Raw genomic sequence first — 25,609 nt, 5'->3', positions numbered from 1 at the left:
TTCAACGGGACATGCATGTGTTTGGACTGTAGGAGCTTGAGGCTTGCTTTGAGGCGAATGTCTTGATTTGGACCACTGTGCTGTCAAACAAGTTGCATTAGGAATTCAATACTATAAAATCAAGTCTGTGTGTGTGTGTTGTGAGGCTTACTTTCTCTGCCAGATCCTTTGATGCAAAAATCTCCTGTTGGTAGATAGAAAAGGAAGAAGTGATTGAAAGAACGAAAGAAAGGGGGAAAAAAAAGAAAGAATACGTCAAGCCTTTTTCCTTTCACATTATATCTGAACATGACCTCATTACAACTTCTGGCTTTACATTGGTCCAAAAGTGGTGTCTGTCTATGTTTAGACACTAATGCTGACAGTTTCATGGCCAAAACTCGCTCAAATCATATTCAGACAAATATGAAATCCAATAGCTTTGAAGAGCAGTCACAGAAACGTGAAAGTCTCCATAATATCAACATCATATGACATCTTTGGTGTAGGCAAACTGTTGTTTCCTGTTGCATGTGGAGTGCATCCCTTTAAACCTGGTTGTCATTACAATTCATTGCATCAGATACACAACAAAGAAAGGAGAAATAAGGGCCCTCTTGGTTTCATACACGGGTCATTAACAGTCAGAGTGAAAAAAGACATGAAAGAGGATAAGCTGAGAGAAAAAGAAGTACAGTACCCCATGAGTACAGAGGCAAATGAAGAGATGGACCCCGCTGTGCACAGAGTTACAAATCAGATAAAAAAAAAAAAGTTGATGACAAGAAACACGGAGGAAGGACTGGAAAGCTCAACGGAAACAATTTGTTCAAGAAGGCAAGTTAGAAGGGGTGGACATAAGGAAGAGTTTCAGCTAAGGGAAGAAGGGAGAAGACATTTTACAGCTGGTTTTGGACTAAAAGATAAAAGTCAAGTAGAAACACGCCGAGACCGGGGGAATAAAACACAAAGAAGCCTGTGGCTCCTCTGAGGATCAGATGACCTTTCAGTTGGGAGCTGGGTTGAAAGCAAGAAAAAGAAAAAAAGACATTTACAGTGCTGGAAGATGAGAAATGGACAGTGTCAGTGTGATTTGTCACACCTCAGGAAGGCAGCAACTACTGTGACCCAAACACCAGACACAGGCAACGGTACACACACCTCTGCACCAAACCTTATTTGACTGTTAATTGCAAAAGCAGGTTGTTTAACATCACTGCAGGTGGTATCGATCTTGCAATCTAACTCTAAAAAATATTGAACTGTTGCTTTAAAAGAGTACTTAACGTTGCACTCCTATACAATTATCAGAATAACTATGAACACTTCAAAAAAGTCAATACCAATGCAGCAGAACCACAGATATATACGTTTTATTCCACATATTCGTCTTCCTTGTCAAAACCCGGCGCCTACTTTACCCACAATGCAACGGGACCAAAGGCAATTAGGTTAGAGATACGGGTGTGTTATGCTAGTAGTAGTTAACGTAGCCTTGAGCAACCACGAGCAGATATCAGAAGCGGGCTTCATTTTCGAACTTAGTAGTCTTCAGACCGAACCAACACCGATTCCAGTGACATCACTTGAGGCAATTTATGAGACAAAGGGTTAATACAACTTTTTTCACATATTCAGGAGTAGTCCTCAAGACGTGTAAACAGACTTTCATATATCTGTATGTTACTTGGTTAACAAAGGCATATACATTCTTCCAAAAGCTGACCTCAGCTTACCCTGTGCTCATACCAATAATGTCCATTACTCTTTCTATATACAGAACACCTGACATTCCACGTATGCAGAGTTGAATACGCTGTCACTCAGTGAGGCTTAGTTTAATGAAAGCAGTGCTATGACTCAGTAACATCTGGCCTGCACACTGGAATCTTGGGTTACATTGGCCATTTGCTAGATAGATAAAACTAGAAACCACTCAAGATAGTCTGTGCATGTATGAGCATGTTGTAAGATATAGGGCAAAAGAGAAAGTAGACGGCACAGATATAAAAACGAGGACAGAAATGAGTCTGGGCTGCATTTACACATCTGTAAGGAAGATGTTGGAAACATTACCAGGTGCGGAATATTGGACTATAAGTCTAAACATCATAATGCACATATCAAAACAGTCAGTCTGCAACTAATAGCAGAGGAGAAGGAGAGAAAGAATGACAGGTGAGAGAGCGAGAAATAAAAACAGAGAGCGATGGCATGCCTGAGTTACTGTAACCGTGTCTGGCTGAAGCCACCTATGGGATTGATTACTGCGTCCCAAGTCTGCCAGAGCTCTAAGTTAACACCAGCTCTCCACAAGACAAACAACGGGCTCTAATGAATAGATAATTGGATATAGATCCCATTAATATGAATAATGAAAGAAGCGGCTGTGGAAACACAAAAAGGAATTGCCTTTAAGTTATACTGGACAAACTTCATGTATCACGCAGCATTGAAGCAGCCATAAAGAACACCGTGGAAATGTGTTGAGAAACGCCACCCATGCGTTGCATAAGGCTCTATTCGTCATGCATTCGACACCGTGAAAGATTGCTACCAGCGGACTTAACTGAACTGAAGTTACATAAAACTCAGAGGCACTAAAGACTGCAGCCGAGTAGAAAACATGTTTTCCACAGCAGAGTTTCAAGGAAGAACAACTAAGCTATTTGGCTATTATTCAGGACAACTCAAACTGTCTCAAGAACAAAGCTGTTTGAGGCCAAGTCCTTGTCTGTGACTCTATGTGTTATGTCTGTGCCTGATGGGAGCCATGCTTTGTGATAATTCATGATGGAAGATTCATAAACATCTTCCCTCTATTTGTTAATGGTTTTAAGTGCTTGTCATTGATTTTACAACAACTGAAATATAATATGCGAATAGTATTTTCAGTGTACGATACTGTATAATGGAGTAATTGTGTGTATACTTTTGTATGGTGCGTTTGTGTGTGACCACATGTGTGTTGCATTGGTAAAATGTCTGTGTGCATTTGTTGATTTACCTGGTTAAACGTGTTATCCGACAGGTCATTCTCTGCAGCGCGGCGGCTCTTGGGAACGTCTGGTGGGCACTGCGAATATACAACAGACATACTTCAAGACAGGGTAAAAGAACATTGTGATTCTACTCTGGGCCGGATGTAACAATCTGACCTGAAGTACAAGAGTTAAATCTTTCTTTTAGCCTTATGCTTTATTGTATATTCCAATATTTGAAATGTTGCAAGATATACATTTTTCTCTTCTTCAGGGAATAATGGAAACTGTCAAATTGTGACTGTATCTAAAACAAGACTAAGAGTCTATGGCCATGCTAGCGGCTCAATCCAAATAATGGCATCTAATTAATGGTTTGATGAACAGAACCAGGCAATCTTTAACACAGTGATATTGAGCTAAAAGGTCTCATTTCTGTACCATGTAATCATGTCATAAGCACTGTAGCAGTCAGACCACAATGTCAGAGCTATTGACAACAAGCAGTTCTGTCTTCCCTTTGTGTTTCACGAAGCTCAGGGCGTCATGGGTGTGTGAGCATGCGGGTGAGTGCCTTCAGTGCAGAGCTGCACACGTGCTCTTCCACTTTTCATTTCAAACTTAAACGCTGCTTGCAGGGAGCCCTGCAGCACAAATGCCTTGAGCAAAGCAGAAGAGGTTTCCTCTAATCAACAATTCTACAGCAGTCGGTCGTCCCTCTAGAAGACTCTACAGTTTCAAACTTCTGAGGGAACTTCTCACCGTATTTGTATCTCTCTCTAAAATGTATTTGGTAATGAAGAAGACACAGATGCACACACACGCAAGCACAGACAACCCTGGAGAATTCTGACAAAAAAAAGTTGGCTGAGCACAAAAATTCCGTCAGCTTAAAAAATAAAGCCCAGAACTGGCTGTTCTGGGCTTTATTTCTCCCCATACCTGAAGTGAAGAATCACTCGCTCTGTTTTTCTCTGTCTAACAGAAACATGCTGTTGTATTTAGGTCCAATGAATCTGTTTTCTACTTCTCTGAAGCCTGAAAACAATAACTGCACAAAACTACACATCGAGAGAAAGAAAGAGAAAAATAAATATACAGTCTAGAAAATGGTATTTCTGAGACTGCAAGAGAAAGAAAGTGATACTTTCAATTAGCCTTTTAGTCACACTTTAGGAGTACAAACAACATTGGCAAACCGCAGCTGACATAATTGCACACAATGGATTTACGCTAAGCCCAAGTCAATTTGTATACAACATACCCTATGTTAAAAAAAAGCTTCTGGAGAATATTGTGTTTACTAATAGACAGGCTTAATTATATCTGTGGAAGCCTAAGTGATTGATTGAGTCCAATATAGTAAGTTTGGTTCTTCTTTCTGTCCACCTATAATCAGTTGGAAAAACAATAGTTAAACATAAAACATTGTGAAGACGATATGCTGCTGAATAACAAGAATACGCCTCCAGAGCAGAGTTTATAGTTAATTTGATTCTGATAATGGAAACGTAGCATTCTTGAAGCTGTTGCACAGTGACCCTCTAGCAAAATAGCTAAATCAGAACGAGTCCCCTTTCAGATGGCATAAAAGGTTCAAGCCACTTGTTGAGAAACATCAGATGGAAACTGGTCTTATATAAATTAAATACAAAGCTATACAGCCAGCAACTGCTTAGCTTAGCATAGCAAAAACTGGAAACAAGGGGAACTGCTTGGCTAAGCAGCTGCTGGCTCAAGCTTGATATTTAGTGTTCAGACAAAATTGTGGCATCTATTGTCTCATCTAACTGTCAGAAAGCAAAGAACATTTCCCAAAAAATGTTAACTTACCCATTAAATTACAGGTTCATCATTTTTTTTTTATATTTAGGACAATGCAGGAGATAATTCAGTGTAGAGCAGGTGTGAAAAGTCTCAGCTCCACAAAATTCATTGCTAATTGTGAATCATTGTTTATCAGTTAATGACGGTTGCCGCTCTCACCCGTGCTCCAGGTATATCACAGCAAGACTCCTGAACGGCGAGGGAGGGGTCACAATACAGCATCACCTGCTGAATGTCCATCTAAGAAGGAGAGGGAGGGAAAGAGATGAATACATTAACAAGTAGGTCTCCATAAGTCCTCTGTTCTGTTTGGTTAATAATGTAAATAAAGTTTAAATTAGGTAGTGAGCAAGGCTGCGAGCCAATTAAATTATCATTTATATAAAGTATTAGGAAAGCACTTCACCCGAAGGTTTACATGCGTGCGTTCGTGTGTGTGTGTGTTTGAAGACTTCCTCCCTGCGCTAGCAAACTACCCTGCCTGCTTTCTAACTAGGCTGGTTAATTGATCGTCAAACTAAGTGCCTGGATTACTGGATCTAATCAGCATTAATAGTCCCTGGCTCACTTCAGGCACATTCTCCCAGGTAGTCCACACGCTTTTTTTTTAATCAGTACTGAATGAGATTGCCTCAAAGAAAACCACACTTCAGGGGCATAGCCTACGTTCTAAAATGCACACACATACACACAAAAGTGACTACACACATGCATGAAGAGAAAGGGCCTTTATGGGTAGTTTGTTCATTAGAAAGTTTGTCCATCCTGTTGTAAACGAGGGGGGGGGGGGGGGGGGGGGGGGTTCTGAAAAATGCCTGTTATAGTAAATTGTCAATACCAAAGGTTTATTGAATTATATTATGCAGCATCATTACCAACCATTTCCAATGGTACAGGTCCGAATAAGGGATTTTGGTTCTTTGAAAACACTTTTGAAACAGAAACGTAACAGTTTGTCCTTCACACAGATAAGGACTAAAGGTCACCACACTTTCAAATACTAAGTTTAGATGACATTTACATTACATAGCTCAAACTAGATCAAGAGCTCTTCAATAGCCAAGGGCAGTCACGCACTGCATATTTAATGAAAAGCACACAGGTATTCTCCTCTCATTTCAGTATTTCCTTCCCTACTTCTTCATAGATCCATACCTGCACAGGCCCAGCATCTGAAGCCCGGATGCCCAGCAAAGTGTGTCCGTCGGTGGGCAAAACTCCACGGGGCTCCAGCGGTTTGGTCTCAATGGAGTTGCAATCCACTTGGAGGGAGGCGGCTTCGTGTTGCACGCTGAGGGCCACCTTGTGCCAGCGCAAGTCCATCAGGGCCTCCACCCCCTCCCCGGTGAAAATACAGCTCACCAGGTCAGCTGCGGGCTCTACGCCCCTGGCGCGAAGGGACAGGGTGCCATCGAGGCCGTTGAAGTCTACAGAGAGCTGGGTTTCGACACAAGTGCTAATTAAACACCAGACTATGTGTTAAGTATAATAATGCACAAGAAAAATAAACTGTAAAGACTGGTACTGGTTTCAACAAAGAGTGATATGTACGTGCTGCTACCACCTAACAAAGCTGTAGAACACAGTCGAAGAGATGAGGTAAAGGCAAAGACATATTAATTACACACGCAGGCAGTACAGCCAATCAATCACTCCTAATGAGGCGACTTGGCCTTCATCCATCATACACATCCAGTATTTAAATCTGGCCTCAGACTCTTGGTGATTATGGGGACTCTGAGGGACTCCAGTGCTTCATCATGGAACAACCATGAATAACAATGAAGGTGAATGAGATAGGAGAGCAGAAGATGATGATGGAGGGAAGAGCAACGGAGAGACGGGGAGGGGATCAGATGAAAAATAAAGAGAGGACAAAAGACGGGGGGAATGAAAGGGGGAGAGAATTGAAAAGGTGTCAAGAGAGAAAAGAAATCGAAGGGAAAAATGGATGACTATGCAAAAGAGAGATGAGAGACAGGAGGAATGAGTAGACAAAAGGTGTGATGAAGAAAAGGTAAGACATCAAGGAAGGGAGGGGAGGAACAGTGATGGAGGAAAAGAGGCGGGGCAAAAGGATGCAGGAAAGCATAAAACCGGCAATCAGGAAACAAGAGTGAGCTGCACCTGGGGGTATCCCTGCTCATCAGATATCTGGAAGAGGTAGATAGTGTCTCTCAGGGCGGCCTTCTTCAACACCAGAGTGAAGATCAGGGTGAACTCCTCAGGAAGGCCATGAGGAAACACCTCCCTGGAAGACAGAAGATCAGAAGGGACAAGGACACGTCACTCCTCCATACGGTGATGCTAATTACAGGAAGGTTTCTGGGGAACTCCTGAGGATGTCATGAGGGTTATCTTGGCTTGGAGATTGCAAATTATAACATCGAGCCTGTGTTACAAACTGAAAGCATAGAGTCTTAACACAGTGGGCATTAACCAGCCAAATGACGCCGGACCAGCCTCCTTAAATCACTCTTGATTTCAATCTATTCTGCTTACAGCTAGGAGGACCTGTGGGGGCCTGCCTTTGTTGCTTCTGACATAGCAGCCCTTAATAAAACATCGATGAACAATGCTAGGCATGTTACTTTAAAATGTAATCAATGTGTCTGTACTGTATGTGTGTGTATAGAGGTACGGGTAAGGTGTAGGAGCATGAATGGCTATGTGCGTATGTGTCAGTGTCCAGGTATTTATTGTGTATATTTGTACATTTTTCATTTGACATGCGAGTATGCAAGCTGTGAAAACTAATTTCACTCTGGAACGATTAAGTATCTGTCACACTTGACATAAACACAGTTGGTGGCCAGGGAGCTAACATAACATGCAATTAAGATTTTGACAAATTAGGTTAGGACAACTTTTTCAGTCAAATATCTGTCTGAGTAAAATGACAAAGTAATCCGTTTCCTGTGTGAGCTTTCTCTACGCAGTTTTCCCTCCCAATTTTCTTTCTTTTTGCATTTCTCCCTATAGAATGTGTGAATGCAGCCAGCAGTACAATACAAAGCTGTGTGTACTGTAACCCCCGTAGCATTCATTTTCATAGCAGATGCAGTCCAGCAAGCCTCATCCCTCAGTCTTGGTCAAGGGCATCTAAGCACACAAATATTTACTGCATGGATGTGTGTAGATGTATTGAGAGATGAAGGGTTCACAAACAAGTCATGTGAAATGCATGCTCACTGAGATGGTGAAGACTTTGAAATAGCCTCACTTGCTCTCTCTCTATCTTTGCACACACACACACACACACTTGTTGATGCTGACAGCTGGTTTCCCGCTCCTAGAAGTGGGGTGACAGTGATTTATGACTAAGGGATGATCCAAGGGAAAACAGCCAACTACAGGACATCAAAACAAAGAGAGGATGAGTAGGAAAAAAACACATTCAACCTGGAGACCTTCACACACACACACACAGAGAGAGAGACAGAGAGACAGAGAGACAGAGAGAGACAGAGACAGAGAGAGAGAGAGATGCAAACAAAACGAGAGGCATAGAGGGGGAGAAAAATATGGTGTGGGATAAATACATTTTGAAGATAAAATATGAAAATTCATGAGTTTGATATTAAAGGGGGCATGTCATGCTTTATTTATCAAAAGTCACCTTATGTCAAACTGTATGTCTGAATTTACCTGTATTCAGCCTCTGTCTGAAACGCTCCGTTTCTTTAAACCCAGTCTGCTCTGATTGGCTTACGAGAACAATATGGCACAACTTTGCAAAAGTAGTTCTCAACAGAAAAGTATATGTAGGTAGCGATGGAAAGAGAGAGAGAGACAGAAAGACAAAGAAAGAAAGAAAACGATGTAGAGAGCAGAGATTGTTTTGCTGTCGATTAGTGACATGAGCTGCAGGGCACAAAACCACTCACAAAGTATTGACTTTTAAGTTAAAAGTACTCCACCATAGCCTTTTACATTCAGAATTCTGGGAAAAAAAACACAAACACACACACACACATACAGTATACACAAACATGCAGTGGGGAGATAAATCACTCAGTATGGGCCAGACATATTCAGATCTTGCCTTTCCCAACTCTGAAAGAAAGTTACTTCTGCTTCTCTTGTTTTGTTTTGTTTTTTTAAAGAGAGCGGTAGAGGAAAGTGAGTGCAAGCCAGAGAAACACAGGGGAAGATGGAAATCTAATGTTAAAAAAAAGCAGATCTTTGGATGGGAATATCACCTGGAGAGGTGTATAAGCACCCTTGTACCGGGTTCTAACTGAGCTGGAATCAACTGCATTCAGTGGAAAGGGTTTCTCTCTCTGAATGTCTTATACACACCTGACTGAAAGGAAATCCAAACAGCTTGGAGACGACGCTGTAAAAGAAGCTGTAAAAGAAGCTATAATGGCCAAATTCTGTTTTAAGTTGTATTTTTTCCCCCCTATGGCTATCTTCTAATTTTTTGAATTATAAAAAATATGTATACAACTTTAGGAAGAAAAAGAACTGTGCAGACAGCAGCACATACTTCACAGCTATTGTAAAAACATTTTGGGATATGGGAATGTCTGTACTGCTGATGGTGCAGTTCAATGGTTTATATCACAATTACCATCACTGGCATAAACCTTCTAAAGGCTCGAAGCAGAATTTGATTCACTAATTAATAACTGGATAAGGTGACAAGGCCATTTGTCTACAGCCATGCTAGTAGCTCTGTAAGGCTGCTCAAAGCAACATAAATGCTAATATCAGCTAACTTTGTCAGCATGGCAATCTTAACATGCTGATGTTTGGCAGGATAAATGTTTATAATATTCCCCATATTTGTTTAGCATGTTGTATGGCAATATTTGCTAAATACAAAGTACAAAAAAGACAGGGGATTACTCAAGTCATTAGAATTAATCCACTGGGCATTAATCCGTACACAAATTCACATTAGTGCATTTGATAGTTGTAAGATATTTTGTTACAAGGCTGCCTGCTGGGAGTGCTATAGGAAAAGTCATTTGAATTTATCCTCTGCAGACCATGAATGGCAGTAAAAAATGTTTCTGCAAAACCAACCAATACACTGTATCTGTTGAGATGTTTCGGTTTGGACCAAAGTGGTTCGTAGAACGACAGACTGTCATTGTAATCCCTAAAGCAAATAGCATGACATTTTGCTCCTGTGCTCCCGTCTGCACAGATGCAGTTGAGCTGCTGAAAACTATGGTCATAACATTCCCCAGCTCAATAAAGGTTGATGTAAACTGTACAAAATCACATCCTCATTTTATATGGCTTCTGCATGGAGTCTGCACAGGCTTGCTGTACCACAAATGCAACATTAGTCAGACTAGCAATCGTCCCTCTTCTACTGATAATAATATTAATGATCATAGTCAATTCTTTGTGTGGCGCTTTAAAAAAGGTACTCAAAAGCACTTTATATTAAAAACAGAAACAATAAAAGCAATCACAATATAAACAAGAGATAAAAAATAAGAAACAAAACAAAAACGTACATAACTAGCATCACAGGTTAAAAGCAGATTTTAAAAAATGAGTTTTAAGAGCAGTTTTGAACGTGGCGAGTGACGGGGAATGTCTGAGGTTTTGGGGGAGGGAGTTCCAGAGGGAGGGGGCAGCAATGGAGCTGGCTCTGTCCCCCCATGTCCGATGCTTGGACAGTGTAGGGGGGGGTAAGGAGGTTGGCGTCGGCGTCGGCGGATCTGAGGTTGCGGGTGGGCGTGTGTCGGTGCAGGAGGTGATAATAAAGAACAGACTACACTTGTGACGGAGACGCACATGAAGGGGCTAGGTTGTGAAGGGCTTTTTATATAATGAGGAGAATCTTGAACTGGATTCTTTGCTGCCTGGGGAGCCAGTGGAGGATTTGAAGGACGGGGGTGATATGATCTCTGGTGCGGGAGTGGGAGAGCAGACGGGCAGCTCAGTTTTGGATGTATTGGATGTTTGTTGATGATTTTGGTGGATGTGCCGATGTAAGCTAAAATATTTTTGTAAAAGTACATGAGCCTCTCCTTATGGATTCATATTCCCAATCTGCCATTTGCTCTCTAAAAATATAAAATCACTATTCCTTTCTTTTCTTTAAATTCTCTCATGTTTGCTCATTTCTGATCCTTCTATGGTTGTAGAGATAGTTTAAGAGCACCAGTACCATCACCTCTTCACTCATCTTTGGTTGCATTTAATTCTGTTGATAAAACATTTGACCACTTTTGCTATGTGACAAAACATGTTAAATTCATCAAATGCATTTTAATTCTGTCATAAATATTGTGGCCTCGTGCCATATTATCACAGAATCGCTTCCCATCTCTCCTCCACACTGTAGCTGCATAAAAGAAACGGGCCCAAAGCAATCAAATCATATTTTGCAGAAATTAAAATGCATGTGACCAGCTGTGACTGGTGCCCATTTCACTGTCTGCAGACAACTGAGAGAGGGGAGAGACAAGTAGCTGCATCTGGCTGTCACTCAACTGTGTTAGCTTGGATTAGCTGAATGGATTAGCCTCTGATACGAAGCAAAACGCTGCTTTCCAATTACTACACACACGTCTTGCACTTCAGTCAACCTAACCGGCAATGAATTTAAAAGCTGCCTGAGTGACGGGGAGCCTGTGGTGGATAGGAGCCATGTGGTATACGGCTTCAGAAATCGATACAATATACTCTCGGACTGGACAAATAAAAGGGGGCGGGTTGCGGTGTGGGGGGGAGAGTGATGTGTGTGGAGGGGGAGGGGATCTCATGTGTGATGGTGCAACTGCATAAGTACTGTACACACAGAGATTTAAGCAGACTAGCACACACTCACATGATCAGCATCTACCTTTCCGTGAGGCAAGTAGGCAAAACGGTAGGAATCAAGAATCTCCTCTAATTCTAATGTTTAGTCATTTTTAGGAACATGTATAGGAGACATGGAGTTCTATGTACAGAGAGAAGCACAATGAAAGGCAGCTGGCAGGCAAGGCTGATGTGCTAACGTTGATTAATCTCTGTCCGAGTTCAAATGAACTCACCCAGGTAACATTCTTCAATGATAAAACTGACAGCAGAGTTCTCAATGGCATCCGCAGCTCAACAAATGCTGCATCGTCACAGAATCCAAACCAGATAGAGGATGCCCTCTCTTTGTATGGTTAGCGGCAAAACAAAAACTTCTTGGATTTGGCTCCAAAGATGATGATTTTCTGAGAAGTGATATTTTTGTAGTGTTCCCCCGACTCTTTTCCTCAGGACAAGTACTCTCTAAGCCTATGACAAAACAATATATGTAACACTTTTAGCACAAAATGTCTCTATATCAAAAAAAAGAGTTTTGTAGACAAATTTCTCGGGCTTTTTTAAGAAAGTGGAGCTTACAGTGCTGGACAGAGTGATAAAATACTCTGGGCTGACCCAATTGGCAAGTTCTGAAAAAAAAAACTGCTTTATCGGTGGGTAAAAAGAAGCTCAGTCGTCGGAAAACCTGCAGGTTTTTTTCCCAGTATTTGCAAGAACTGGAAAGTAAAAAAAAGAGCCAGCATATAAACCTAATAAGCATTTGTCACACAACTCCAAACAAAATCTACAACCAACTACTGTGTAATAACAAAATGAAAACCCAGGAAAGCATAATTACACCATGTCATACTGCGAAATAATGTGCAGGGAAGCCGTGCTCTGCTGGATTTTATGGCTGCTGCTCTCTTTGCCCAGAAACAAGCTCAGAACAAGCTCCGGCTCTAAAATGATGCTGTTAAATTCATATCCTTGTACCATCTTTACTGGCAACTGCACCATGCCTACTAATTAAGGCATCACTCCTATAGTCTGCGCTCAAGCAAATAAGCCAGACATTCCCTGTGAAAACTAGTTACAATAAAGTATATGCGGTCGCAACCGGAAAACCAAAAAGGCTGTTAAGAGTTCACTTTTACAAGACAGTGTCAGTGGTGAGGGAACAGAAGTGGTATTTCTGGAAATGCAATCAGAGATTGACCCATGCTGTATAGCTTGCCAACTGTCTGCTTTTTACACAACAGCCATGGGACAGCGCTGACATGTTGAGTGAGAGTTCAGAGGCTACTAAGCCGTAGGGTATTCAGTCTCTCCAGCTTATTTCTTTGTTCAGACATGGCATGAGAAGAGAGAACATGTTGACATAGGTCTGCAGAAAGCTGAAAATCCAGCAGAAGATGTGCTTTATTTCACATCCTACCACCTGAAGCTCTACACAATGTGCCAGTGTGAGATGCGTTTGTCTAGAAGTTGCCGGAAAAAGGCGGCAGTGGGTTAGTGTGAACGTACTCAGTGGGGTGTAGGAGTGCAGCTTTGCCCAGGCGTAGGATGACCGGTCCTCGAGGGTTGCGGATCTTCTTGACATCTTTACTCTTGAGCAGCGAGAATCGCCTCACCAGATTAAAACCTGACAGCAAATGATGTTCATCAGCACCCACATGAAGAAAACTTGGAGAAAAACATGTCTGTTGGCATATTTCAGCAAGTCTTTTCACCTGTGATATTGTGCCTGGCCGCCTGAGGGAACTTCCACTCATCCACTTGCAAGGATGGGCATTGATCATCTGTGGAGACAAATAGATAACACAGGGGGTTAAGTAGGAAAAAAGTCAAAAATCAGGTGTGTAAACAGCGAAAACCCCTGACGTGTACTACTATTCAAGCACTCATGAAATGTCAAGAAGAACACATCAGTCTTTGGAGAGGTAACTTTAAATGTGAGCTTTCACACTTACTGCTGTGAAATGGACAGAGTTTTGTGTGAGAGCGAAGAAGCGACGGCAAACATACGTGAGAAATAGAAATATTGATCTGAAAGAGAGGAGTTGGTGGGGTTGAAAGAGAGTCAGGAGTACAGAAACACAAAGAGTGCGATGAAATGAGGGCAAAGCTGTGGCGAGAGGAAGACAGCCCGATCTGACAGGTTGTCTTGCACCAAGCTTGTCTGTCGCAGTAGCCTACGTTTGATGGACATGTTCTCACCCTGTCAGGGGAGGTTACAGAGAAAAGTGGTGCCTGTCAGAGCGGCCTGCCTCAGTATAGAGGGAAGACGTGAGATGTGTCGAAAAACTGTACTTTTACAGGTAGACAAGGACCCTGTGAATCACTGTGATCCACAGCTAATTGATCTATTTGGGGCCAAGGACCAAGGCCCCGAGCAAGACGTTCTACAGGGCACAGCTTTTCAAAAAAGTGTTTTTTTTTTACTATGACTGCAGAGATTATGGAAGCAGGTGGTACCCTGCATTAACCAGAAATTATTTTCTTTGAGCTGTGTTGCTGTCAGTGATATTCTAAATCATTACTGTGTGCCTTCTGCTAAAGCTGAAGGCTAGACATCTTTAATTTACCCTGGTACAATGCTGCATCTTTTCTAAACAGAAAACATTTTGCTCTAACTTAAAGCTGCAAACGCAGAGCAGGATCTTTGCATTCTTGGCACATGTCTAGGGACTCCTTGCCACTAGGGGGCCCAGGCGGAAAGGTAAAGAACGTCTACTGCCATTGTAAAATAAGTTAAAAACACCCGATGTCACACATGTTCATCAGCTCTTTTTTTGGGCTTCATTCAAGGTCTACAACAGGGATGAGTAGTAACGAGTAATGCAAACGATTAGGTTTTATGGCCCAGTAATGTACCTATAACTTTGATGCATTTGCTCAATACCTTCGTCACAACTAGTTATTTACTATGCATTTGGCCTGCATTCACCAAAATGAGCTGAGGATTAGCATTGGAAAGACAGTCACACTATTGCCTATTCCGGTCTTCAGCAGCACTCGATTTTCTCTGGACTTGGTCTTGAATCTGCACCCAACTGCCCCCTGGTCTTGACTTGGGACTCAATTAAATTGGTCTTCATTGCTCCCTTGCTCACCTACATAAGTAAAGATTATGTGTCTCCTGGATTTATGGTTTGAGTTGTTGAGAACATCTTTTTGATGAAACAGTGAGTGCACACTGCATGGTGAGTTGCCTTGCAGCATGCAACAGCAACACACAGTCTATGTTTCCAACCACAATTAAACTTTATCCAGACTGGAAGTCACATCATAACAAAAGGAGGGGAGCCTAATATAATTACCTCAATAATAACATAACCGACTTTAATTAAGAGTTTTAAAAAAATTAATTTCACGCAGGCCCGGCTCAAGAAAGAATTGAATCACTAGCAGCGCTTCATCACCTCCTATCACGTTCAGCGGTCGACACCCTGCAGCTTCTGCTCATCTCGGTTTCAAAACAAAAACAGTTTGGAAGCACAGCACATTTCAGCGTGCCTGCACAGTGTGTGTGTGTGTGTGTGTCATTCTCTTGTTGCTGTCTGCAAGTACAAGTCATGTCGCGGATAAGAGATGTCAAACAGTGGTGTTGTAGTATACGTTAAGAGAAACTTGAGATGAAAACTCAAGAAATTGTATGAATTGAATGAGACTTCTGAACAAAGGGACAGATACAGTGAAGAGTACAGGAAACATCAAGCAGTCTACTCTGATACACTGTCTGACAGTACATGCTTTTTTCGTTTACTCTGGCGCTCTCTCGCTCTCTCTCACTCACACACACACACACTGCTGTATTTATAATTTGACGGGTCCATCCTGAAATGTGCACACTCTGCAGCCTCACAAAGACTCTCCTTCCTTAAAAAAAACATAATCACACATACATCAAGAGCTTATCTTCATATCTGCCATCACAGGTTTTTTTTTTTTAATCAATCAAGTAAGATCTACCTTTTGTCGCTATACTTAGTCTCTTTTTTTATTCCCAATTTCCATCGAACAAAATCACGAGGAAGGCTTTGTCAGGAGTAATCCTGGCTAGAGGCAAGGGGGAAGGCACAATGAAAAGTCAAGCAACACACACAGACAGGCAGAGGTGGAGAGAGGAGGACGAACAGAGAGCAGGAAGAAGGAAGGTGAACATTTCATATTAGCTGTTTGACTGCGTTGTCTCACCAGTGGTCATTTTAGGACATTTCAGGCTCAGTCTGTCAACTGCTCTACATTGTAAGACCTGGCTCAACTTTCATAAGTCTGAGCTGTATTTTAGCATGCTTTACATAATTAAGGTGCACCCCAAGTGTTAGAAAACTGTTTCTATTTACAGATCCAGAAGACACAAACCAACATTAGCAGTGATTGGTCTTTGTGTTTCCGGCCACCTGATCTGATCTTGTTTTAGCCGTTTCGGTCCAGCTAGTTGCTAACTTTGTCATTTGTTACTGCTTTTAAAGCTGTGATTCAAGTTAAACGTTGTTTTTTACTTGGAAGAGATTTTTGCTCGCTTCCATGGGATACACAGGCTATTTCTACATCACTCAGCAGATGGATGATATTTTAGTGGACTGTTGCGTACTCAGGCGCTTTGGCAGTTTTGACAGAGGACACACTGCAGAACTTGAACCCCATTTCCTCTCAAGCTGTGATCAAAGGAAAGCGTTTGCTTGTTGACAAGCTAATTAGTACATAAGTATGAGTGCCACTCCGGGATCCTGCAAGCAGCTGCATGTAGCCTTAAAGAGATTGGAAGGTCTTGGCTGGGTTCACTTCCTCTTTGATGGGTTGTGTTTGATTCTTGCCAAAGCAGGTAATGATACCACACTGGCAGTCATGCAGTACACTGCTGTGAGAGTTCCCCCACGTTTCCACCTTGCCAAAGATACAAATTCAAGACATTTTGGGTCTTTACGGAAGTGAAATCCTGCATTTTGATGTAGAGACTTACACTTCATTTAGAGAGTGTACAAGTGAAAAGGTGGCAGACAAGGGCAAACATTGATGAATTAATTATGGTAATCCATCAATAAACACATTACTTCGTCCACAGGCAGAAGTTCTACCACTCGGGCATGCATTGTGACAAAGAACAACTCAACTTTAGCTGCCCCACTGCAATTTCCCAGCTAAAATAACTGATGTGTGACCTTTTTTTTTTTTTTCTTTTGCATCTTGCAAGATATGTATGGCCTTATCAAACAGTGCCTTGTTGTGGCCGGGGTCTACTGAAACCAACTGCCCCTGGGTTTTAATACCGTTTCCGCAGCAGCGAGCACTTGGCAGAGCACTTTCATTAGGGAGAAGAGGTCACAAAGGCTGCTCACAGACTGTTTGATGTGTGGTTTGCAATAAGAGAGGGTATGGGTAGTTATTGAATGTGCTTTACAACGTGGCATTCCAAGATAATTGGACTGGGCTGCTGATCAGCAGAAAGTCAGACTCATCCAAGTCCCGCAACTATTAAACACATGCAACATATGGGAGGAGAAGGGCATTCTGGGTGGTGTAGTAGTTGATGATTCAACCCAATGATTCAATGCAGCCTATGTAGGCTTAAAGTGTGGGTAAAATGACAAACTGACTGGATTATAAATAAAGGAGGGATTGAGACAAAGGGTGAGTGTGTTTCTCACTCGTCTTCCCGGCCAAATGAGACAGACAAGAGAGAACATTCCTGTTTTTTCCAGAGATAAATCGACAGCACAAGAGGAGTGGAAAGACTTAAAACGCTGCACTTCAGAGGGATGAGCTCACTCGTTTTCCCCTTTGAAGGCCTCTGGCCCACATTCAATAGACTCTCACAAGCTCACACAGACACAGACTGGACTCATGACATACATTGACAAGCTTTTCACAACAATAATTTAGAGAGTAAGTGGGGCTTGATAAGACCGTCAGAGAACAGGACATATACGACACATACACATACACTTTACACTTGTTTTTGACTGATCACATTTGTCACCTGTTAGTCGTTTTTATGTACTCTGCGGTTTTGAGATGTAACTCAATGTTACTTTATTGCAAAGAACTTTTTTTTCTGCAGAAAGTAGAGACACAACAAGTTCATCCATGAAGCAGTGACACGTTTAAGTGTTTTGCTCAAGTTCTTTAGTGAAGTTCTGGGACTGCCTGTGATAGCCTGGGCCAGAAAAATCCAACTAACAAAGCTTTTACATTTTTTTAAGCAATCACGCACGTCTGCCCTTCCTCTCAAATCTGACAGCCTCTCTCCCCCATTTCATTGGTTTACATTGGATTATAGAATTGTTTGAAGTCCAACTACAACACTCACATTACATATGTTTGCTAACTCAGACTGCTGAAACATGCAGGAGTAGAGGATGTGAGGATGTATGGGTACAGTGACTATCTTATATGTGCCGATGGCATCAGGGTGTTGAATAAATATATACTTTTAACTAGACTTATAATGTGCAGCTCGAAGCATATTTAGCATATATACTCTGCTAAAATCTTGACTCATTGTTAGACCTCCAAACCACCCGTGGGACAAAGACATCTGACCATGTCTGTTCAAAAAATTCTTCAAGATATTTGAGAGTTTCTCATCACGATTATTTCTCACACCACACTTTTCATATCATTTAAATATATATTAGAATCTATATGAAGGGATGCAGCAGTATTTAGTAATAGTAAGAGGCTACATAATATAACCAGTTGTCAGTGGAGAAGCAAATACAGCACGCCGTTTAGAATATTCACTTTAATTATTTATATCCTAACCCAAACAATAAGGCATAGCAGACATATATCACAGAGTCTGGTTAGGGGAACCAGACTCTGTGATATACGTCTGCTTCTGCTGCTCGTCTTCTCTAACTTCCAATTTTGTGCAAATGAGCTTATAACTATACCACAATTCACTGGCACCAGAAAACATACAACTTAGCTCAGACAGAGGGAAACTGAGTGAAAACAAATCCATACACAAATCCATTACTTCAGACTGCGTAGGGTATGTGGTGCACACAAAGCCCCATATCAGCAACACTTTCCCAAATGGAGGGAATCTCAGCAATTTAATTTAACTATGGGGACTAGTCTCTCTGGCTGATACACTGCAGAGCAATCATCCAGCTTGACTCCTCAACACTAGTTTTACTCAAACCTGCTTTCCTGCTTGTAATGTCAGCAAATTACCAGTAAGTAGAGATTTGGAGTCAGAGAAATGTCAGAGAAATGTGTGTATATGAGTGCGTGTGGTGCTGGCTGTGACAAAGTGTTATAGCTGCACTTGAGAAAGCACTTTCTTCCTGCCACTGGGGGAGATGACTCTGGGGAGCTGCAAGCTGACTCGGTCTCGTCTGAAAAGCTCTGGGTCTCCCAAGAGGGACCCCCCCTCCTTCACAAAGCACACTTCAGAGCTCCACCAGCTATGGAGGATTGCTCGGCCCACCAAGTGATATCTCAGAGCTGGACCCTGACAACACACTGACAACGTGGTGAGGGAGTACGACAGTTGGGAAGGCAATAAATGAACACAACAAAACAGTAAAATAGATTGTTCTTCACCTCTCTACCTCTTGGTTTCTTCACATGCACACAGTCTCTAACACACCAACAGACAATTATACTGACATTTCAACATTCTCCCAATTCCATATATGTACATACAGACACTCAACATCTTAAAACCTCTGCTTACAGAAACTTGGAATGATTGATAGCTCACAACCGCACATGGTAAACACACACGCCTCCTCGCCACAGCCTGACCACCCTGCCACTAACAGCCACTAGCTTGAAACACACATGCGCTGTAATTACAGTCCGCTTTGATTGTAGCTTTCGGCCCCATCACACACACGCACTCCGAGACACAGATGGACGCGGTTCGATCAAACTGACGTGCTGGCAGGAAGTGAAGATGAGTTAAAATAGCCAGCATCCAGCAGCAAAAGCGAACTGCAGTCAATGAGCTGACTTTTTTTAGTCATTATCTGTTTTCTTGTCGTGAGTTAGATGAGAAGATTCATACTGCTATACGTGTACGGTAATTATAAGGTTACAGCTAGCAGCTTGTTAGTTTAGGTTAGTGTAAAGCCTGGATTAGCGATAAACAGCTAGCCTTGGTTCGATTTGACGGTAACAAAACCAGCCTAGTGTCACTAAAGCTCACAACCCAACATGTTACATTTCATTTGTTTAATCCCCAGAAACACCAAAGTGTAAAAATGACAAGTTGTGGTTTTACTTGATTTATTTTTGCAGACTATTTCTTGGAGCAGAGACTCACCAGACTGACCAGGCAACCAGTCGAGTCTCAATGCCTCTTAAACTCACTAAATTGCTAATGTAGCACTTGTTAAAGGTACTGGTAGACAAGTATTGTTACAGAGACTAGCATTTTTCATTCTAGGATGAGTGAACTGGCAGCTGGCTGTGGCATTAAAGGACAGATATGAGAGTGGTATCCATCTTCTCATCCATCTCTCTGAAACAAAGCAAATGAGGGTGCGTCGAGCTAATCATTATTTTAAAGCAAGATTTAGTCTTTCGTCAAGTTCACATTTTTGACCATGCTTAACCACTACTGGAGTTTACATTGTTTTAAAGCTCCAGCAGAGGAAACTCACCTTGCTCGGATGTCAGCATGTCACATGAGCCAAAGCTGAGCGCCAACAGAGTCAGACAGGACCAGAGAAGCCACATGGTTTCACAGCGCCTCACCTCAGCCACCAGCTGATGGATGAACAAACAGAAAAAGAGAAAGTCAAAAAAAAGTCAAATCCTTGGTACATTCTGTCAGAATGCCACCCAATCTGCTCACTCGCTGACAGCTGCACATTATACTTGACTCCTAAATAGACGTTCATGTATATTTAAGAGTCAGTCACAGTTGATGTGTTAATTATGTGGCATGATGTGTCCTTTGTTAGTGGCATATGAATTAACCAGAATGTCCCTCATTAAGGAGTGTAACTCTATAAAGTATGATCATAGTCATTATCCTGTCCATCTGGTTGGCCTTTGACTGGGCAGCTGCCAAGCACACACGCATGTGAATTTGTCTGACAGAGTGCACACACACACACACACACACACACACACAGGTGACCATATCTGGGAAAGAATTCAAAGTCAAAAAGAATGTACACATTCTGCTGCAAACGAATACCAAGACAACAAAGCAAAATGGATGCATGAAATTAAAAAAATATATTTGCATGCAGGCTGTTTGGTCCCCAGGCAAACACACAGTGGGGCCAAAACACACAAACACATCTGGAGACTATTCCACTGGAGCCATGGTTGTGGTGCACCAGATGCTTCCACGTGGCCCAACAACAAGTACGTACACACACACACACACACGCACACACACACACACACACACTCATGCACAGATTAAAATATGTGCCACGTCTAGACAATCATTATATTCGGTCTCCACAGTCACTCTTCCTTCCTGCAAGCCCTTTTCATAAACGCACTCAAGAATGCACACAGATTTACACACCAACATCGCCCGCTCCACACATCCCAGGTGACCTGGACTTGCCCTCAGCATGTGTGTAGGCCCCCATAACTCTTCGGTGTTTACAGGTACAGCAGGGCCCTCAAGGCAGGTGGGCGAGCAGACTGTGTGTCTGTACACACACCTGTCCCATCTGCCGGGAGAAATGACCCCCATGCTCCCTTGGGGGTGCACAATGTGGCGTTCCTGCCCGGCAGAGGACACCTCTATAGCCTGACCTGACTGCCGGCAGCTTGCTGCTAACAGACAATGTGGTGGAGGACAGAGTTTCAAATGATGTACTGAAATAACAAGGACAGCTTGACATGCTCCACATTGTGAATTATGCATTCAATGTTGGGGGCTGCTGACTCGAGTTGTGGTTGCTTCCCTTGTTTTCCAGGTTCCAGGTTACCATTTCATGACAAGAGCAAGATCTTAGCAAGACACTGTATAATAATGGGGCACGATTTATCAGAGTGCACAACTGTTGACAACATGGACACTTTCTATGCAAAAGTAGCTGCAAGCTAAACTGCTAAGGAAGAAGTCTTCCCCTGCAGTTGGGGTTGAAAGTTAATCAATGCCTTAGATGGCTGAGTGTGAGCACTTTAAAGCTGCAGCCATTATTATAGGCTTCATGCCACATGATTGCAATAATAAAAAAAGTTCACACAGTACATAATGCATCACAGTCCAGAGAACATAGGCTGAGGGAAAAGTTACAGCTCATTGCTATTATTATCTGGCCATAATCCAAAATAATTTAATAGGCTTCCTAATATGTATTGCTATGGACGTCTCGCTTTCTCCTTCTCTCCCTGCATTCCATCTGCAGCTTCACGGGCCACCCAGCTGGCTACAGCAGATAAAGGCAATGTGGGGTTAGGCCACTGGGCTTGGCCATTAGCCCGGAAAGCAGGTCTGCGAGTGATCGGGTCACTGAATATGAAGCCAATACAGGAAGGAAAACAATGACACAATTTGAAAGTCTTCCAGCATTAAAAGCTTGAAGAAAAGCGCAGGCAGACAGTTGTCAGTTGGTGACCAACATCGACAATCAAAACACACGCCTCATCATCTCAGCTTGGACATTGTCTTTTTTTTCCAACGGCAACAATGTGTCTCCCTTGAAGAAACAGACATGCTCAGTATTTCTTGGGGTCATTTCGGTTCGAGGTTCCGACCTATTGACTATTCCCAGTACAAATACCGATTCCAGTACATTTTATGGTTTCAATACACGGAAAAAAGCGGTACTGATATTGTCCTATAACAAAGGAGATCAGTTGTGCTCAATGCCAAGTGATGTTTCTTGTCACACATTTCATCATCATTGCCACCACATAAAGATGGAAAAACAGCCCCAACACAAGCCTGTTTAGAGGAACACACTCTGACAGAGTTAAATGAAACATGTCCTCTCTGTGGCCTGACAGGAGAATTGCTTATTAGCCACCACGACACTGATGATTAAATAGCAGTGCGCCAGTAGCCCACTGTTTAGACTACTTTCCATCTGTTTTAATGGGAGAACCCAGCATAAATGTGTCGGTCATGTAAAATGTGTGGGTTCGCTGTCTTTCCAGCTGTCTCTCCCAGCATTCTGTACCAAGAAGATTGATGGACAGCTCGCTAACAGCTTATCTGTTTCCAATCTTCCCTGCTCTATCATATCATCACTCACAAACGCACACAGTCAAGAGTGGTTTTGGTGCTGTGCATTGAAAATAACCTCCTGCTCAGACCTTTTTATTGTGACCCTGACTGACTCCTGCAGAGAAGGTCATCTCTCAGCAGAGGATGTGCAGGAAAGTCCACTAGAAGCTGACTGGAATATTTACCATAGTCACCATCTTTATGTAAGCATGTTAGCATGCTAATTGCCAATTACAACTTAACACTAAGTACAGCCAATTATGATGGGAATGTGATGAGTTTTGCAGGAAAAGTCAGAGGATCTCTTAAGTCAGTAGGCTCATTATCTGGAAACCATGCATGTCGTTTTTAGTAGCTGTTGCGATATTTCACAGGATAAGTCAGAAGTTTGACCTGCTGATGGCGCTATAGGAAATGTTACGGGATCACCAAAGTTATTAGGATTCATCCTCTGGGGACCACGAATGTCTGTACAAAATGTGATCGCAATATATCAAATAGCTGTTGACAAACAGTGGTGGCTCGATAGACTGACAGTGCCATCCCAAGAGCCACGCTGTTTGGCAAAAGAAAAGGCAGGTGAATGTTCAATCAATATCCTGCCATCTTATCAGGTACTCCTAGAATTCTTTTTGACAGATAAAATAATCGATACATTTCTGTATTTTAATGGGGTGAAGAGGCCCAAACTCCAGCGACACTGTTCAACTTTATTGTTTAGACTAGCATGTTTCAGCTTGTGGCCTTCGTTAGGGTCATTCTGTCATGTCATGAAGCTTCCCTTTACTGTAATGCTGATATGTCATGATGAACACAACAGCATGTACACGTACACTCATGGCTCTTGAAATTGCAGCCCAAACCTGAGAGTGCATTGCAGGCCTGTTACAATGGGGAACTTGGAGTGAATAAAAGTAACGAAAGATGCCCTGAGGCTTTGAAAGACACTCCAGACATCAACAGACCAGGAAGTGTTAAACGACTTGCAAACTAGCAAAGGCAATATCTCAAGCTGGATGACACACAAAGGAGACTGAGGCAAGTTTTTACTAGCCTTACATACAGGGTTATGTTCAGGGCCTTCACTTGAATATCTGTAGCACAGTTGCAGATTGTGGAAAAAAAGAGTGTTGATGCATGCAAGGCCAATGACCGGCTGAAAGCTGACCATTTCTGCTTAATGTTCACATCACTGCAAACTTGAATAAGCAAAGAGTCAAGTGGACGATACAATTAGCTGCGGGCTAGAATTGGAAGGAGTAAATGAAAGAGACACTGCATGGCCTGTTCACCCCGCAGCAGGTTAAGTGAGCAACACAATGTCTCGTAGGATTCAAGGACAACAATTTGTAATGTTTACAGGGTTATATTCCCCAGGGTCTAAAGGAGTAATAGAACCTGTTACTGCTGGGGGCGAGCTTTCCTGGAGATATTGCAGCATACAAGGGTTGAATCGATGTTCAACAAAAATGCATCTGTTGTTTACCGAAGGTCAAGAGGTAACAGTGGAGAGATGGAAACCTCGGATCAGAGAAATAAATCTTACTTTGTTTCAAGAGGCAGCTGTCTGGCATGCATTAGATACATGCAACCCTGAGCTGTTCCACATTTTGCATGGGGGGGGGGGGGGGGGGACTCAGAAAACATTTAAGATGGGTGCGCAGGATGCAAAAGCCAGCACACATGGGATGGCTGAGTGATGAAGAAAACAGATGTGATTGTGGCATTCAAGCTTCCTCCTTTGCCTGTTCCTTTTCCCCCCCTCAGGTAGAGGCAAATTAGATTTTGGACACTGGTCTCAAACCAGTGCAGTGCTATGCTGAAGACATTACTTAGCTTGAATAATATGCATGCCGCAGATCCAAAAAAACGGTTCAGCTCACAGGCTTTTCCATGCCACAGGGGTTGGACGCAAGCCACAAACATTCACGGTAACAATAATGTGTTGTATTAAGGCCTGGCTTAGGATATGAAGGGAAAATCAGCATCACTTTTGCCAGCAGCTACACCATAGTTGTGGTTTAAAAAGTTTCTCGCAAGAAACAATTAAGAAATACAACAAATCTACCATGAGCAAGTACTGGCCTACTCAGCAGATATAACTTCAATGATCCCCACTAAAATCATGACACTTTTCTTCAGCATCACCATCAGAGGGACAGCTCTCAGCTGAGACTTTACAGTTGTTTTTGTCATCTGCCATGTAATGCGCAGCCTATAATATTGCCGTGGGATGTTAGCCGTAATATTATAAGCGCCTGTTGCAATATGAACCTACTGCAAAAAGTTTTCCACTAAACGGTTACTTTACAAACTGCAGTCTTGCTTCACTGCCTCAACCGCGACGTGACTTTAGAACTGACATCGCTTTTGCACATTTCAAGCATCGCCAACACGCCCGTAAAAAGTGGACAAAATCCATACCTTTAACTATTGATAAATCCACAAACTTGCGACCACATTAATCCGGAAATAAATGCGTGCGTGTATCCAGGAAAAAAAATCTTGTGGGGCGACGCTAATGCAATTCAAATGTAATCCAGCTTGTCCTCCCGTCCCGTTGATTTATTTTCTTGAGGCTTCTTCCACGGAGAAAGGAAAGAAGACAAAAGTTAGGGCAAGATCGTCCGGGTCCAACTTTTCCCCCTCCCCTTTCTCTCTCTCCCACTGCTGCACAATCCAAGTCCTAAATCCCTCTCTCCCTCCTCTACTCTCCCTTTGCTTTCTCTGTGTCGTTCTGGTTTCTCCCTACTTCCTTACTTTTTTTCCCTCTCGGTCTCTTAACTCTTCTACATCCCGAAATCCCTTCCTGCACCCCCCCCCCCTCCTCCCCTCTCCCATCCTCTCTGTGGGAGATCCCTCAGTAAAACTTGTAGTGACATCACCTTGTCCACAGTGCTGGAAAATG

The 25,609-nt window shown here is 42.5% G+C and overlaps 1 protein-coding gene across 1 annotated transcript in view; it reads right to left on the bottom strand.

Annotated features, from left to right (window-relative positions):
- col16a1 (collagen, type XVI, alpha 1) overlaps nucleotides 1–20,237 on the bottom strand; it is a 50,782-nt gene extending 30,545 nt beyond the window's left edge. Inside the window, exons 1-8 of the mRNA XM_076075367.1 lie at nucleotides 20,162–20,237; nucleotides 13,271–13,339; nucleotides 13,065–13,182; nucleotides 6,915–7,038; nucleotides 5,943–6,224; nucleotides 4,947–5,027; nucleotides 2,987–3,055; nucleotides 152–184 (exon numbers count right to left, since the gene is read on the bottom strand). Of these exons, the coding sequence (XP_075931482.1) occupies nucleotides 152–184; nucleotides 2,987–3,055; nucleotides 4,947–5,027; nucleotides 5,943–6,224; nucleotides 6,915–7,038; nucleotides 13,065–13,182; nucleotides 13,271–13,339; nucleotides 20,162–20,237 (852 nt within the window). The remainder of the gene's footprint in view (nucleotides 1–151; nucleotides 185–2,986; nucleotides 3,056–4,946; nucleotides 5,028–5,942; nucleotides 6,225–6,914; nucleotides 7,039–13,064; nucleotides 13,183–13,270; nucleotides 13,340–20,161) is intronic.
- Between the last annotated feature and the right edge of the window lie 5,372 nt (nucleotides 20,238–25,609).

This window comes from Anarhichas minor, unplaced genomic scaffold (genome assembly GCF_050575085.1).
Source record: "Anarhichas minor isolate MPS153535 unplaced genomic scaffold, ASM5057508v1 ptg000051l, whole genome shotgun sequence".
Lineage (NCBI taxonomy): Eukaryota > Metazoa > Chordata > Actinopteri > Perciformes > Anarhichadidae > Anarhichas > Anarhichas minor.
Note: the sequence above shows the minus strand (reverse complement) of the source record. Positions and strands in the feature narration are given on the sequence as shown.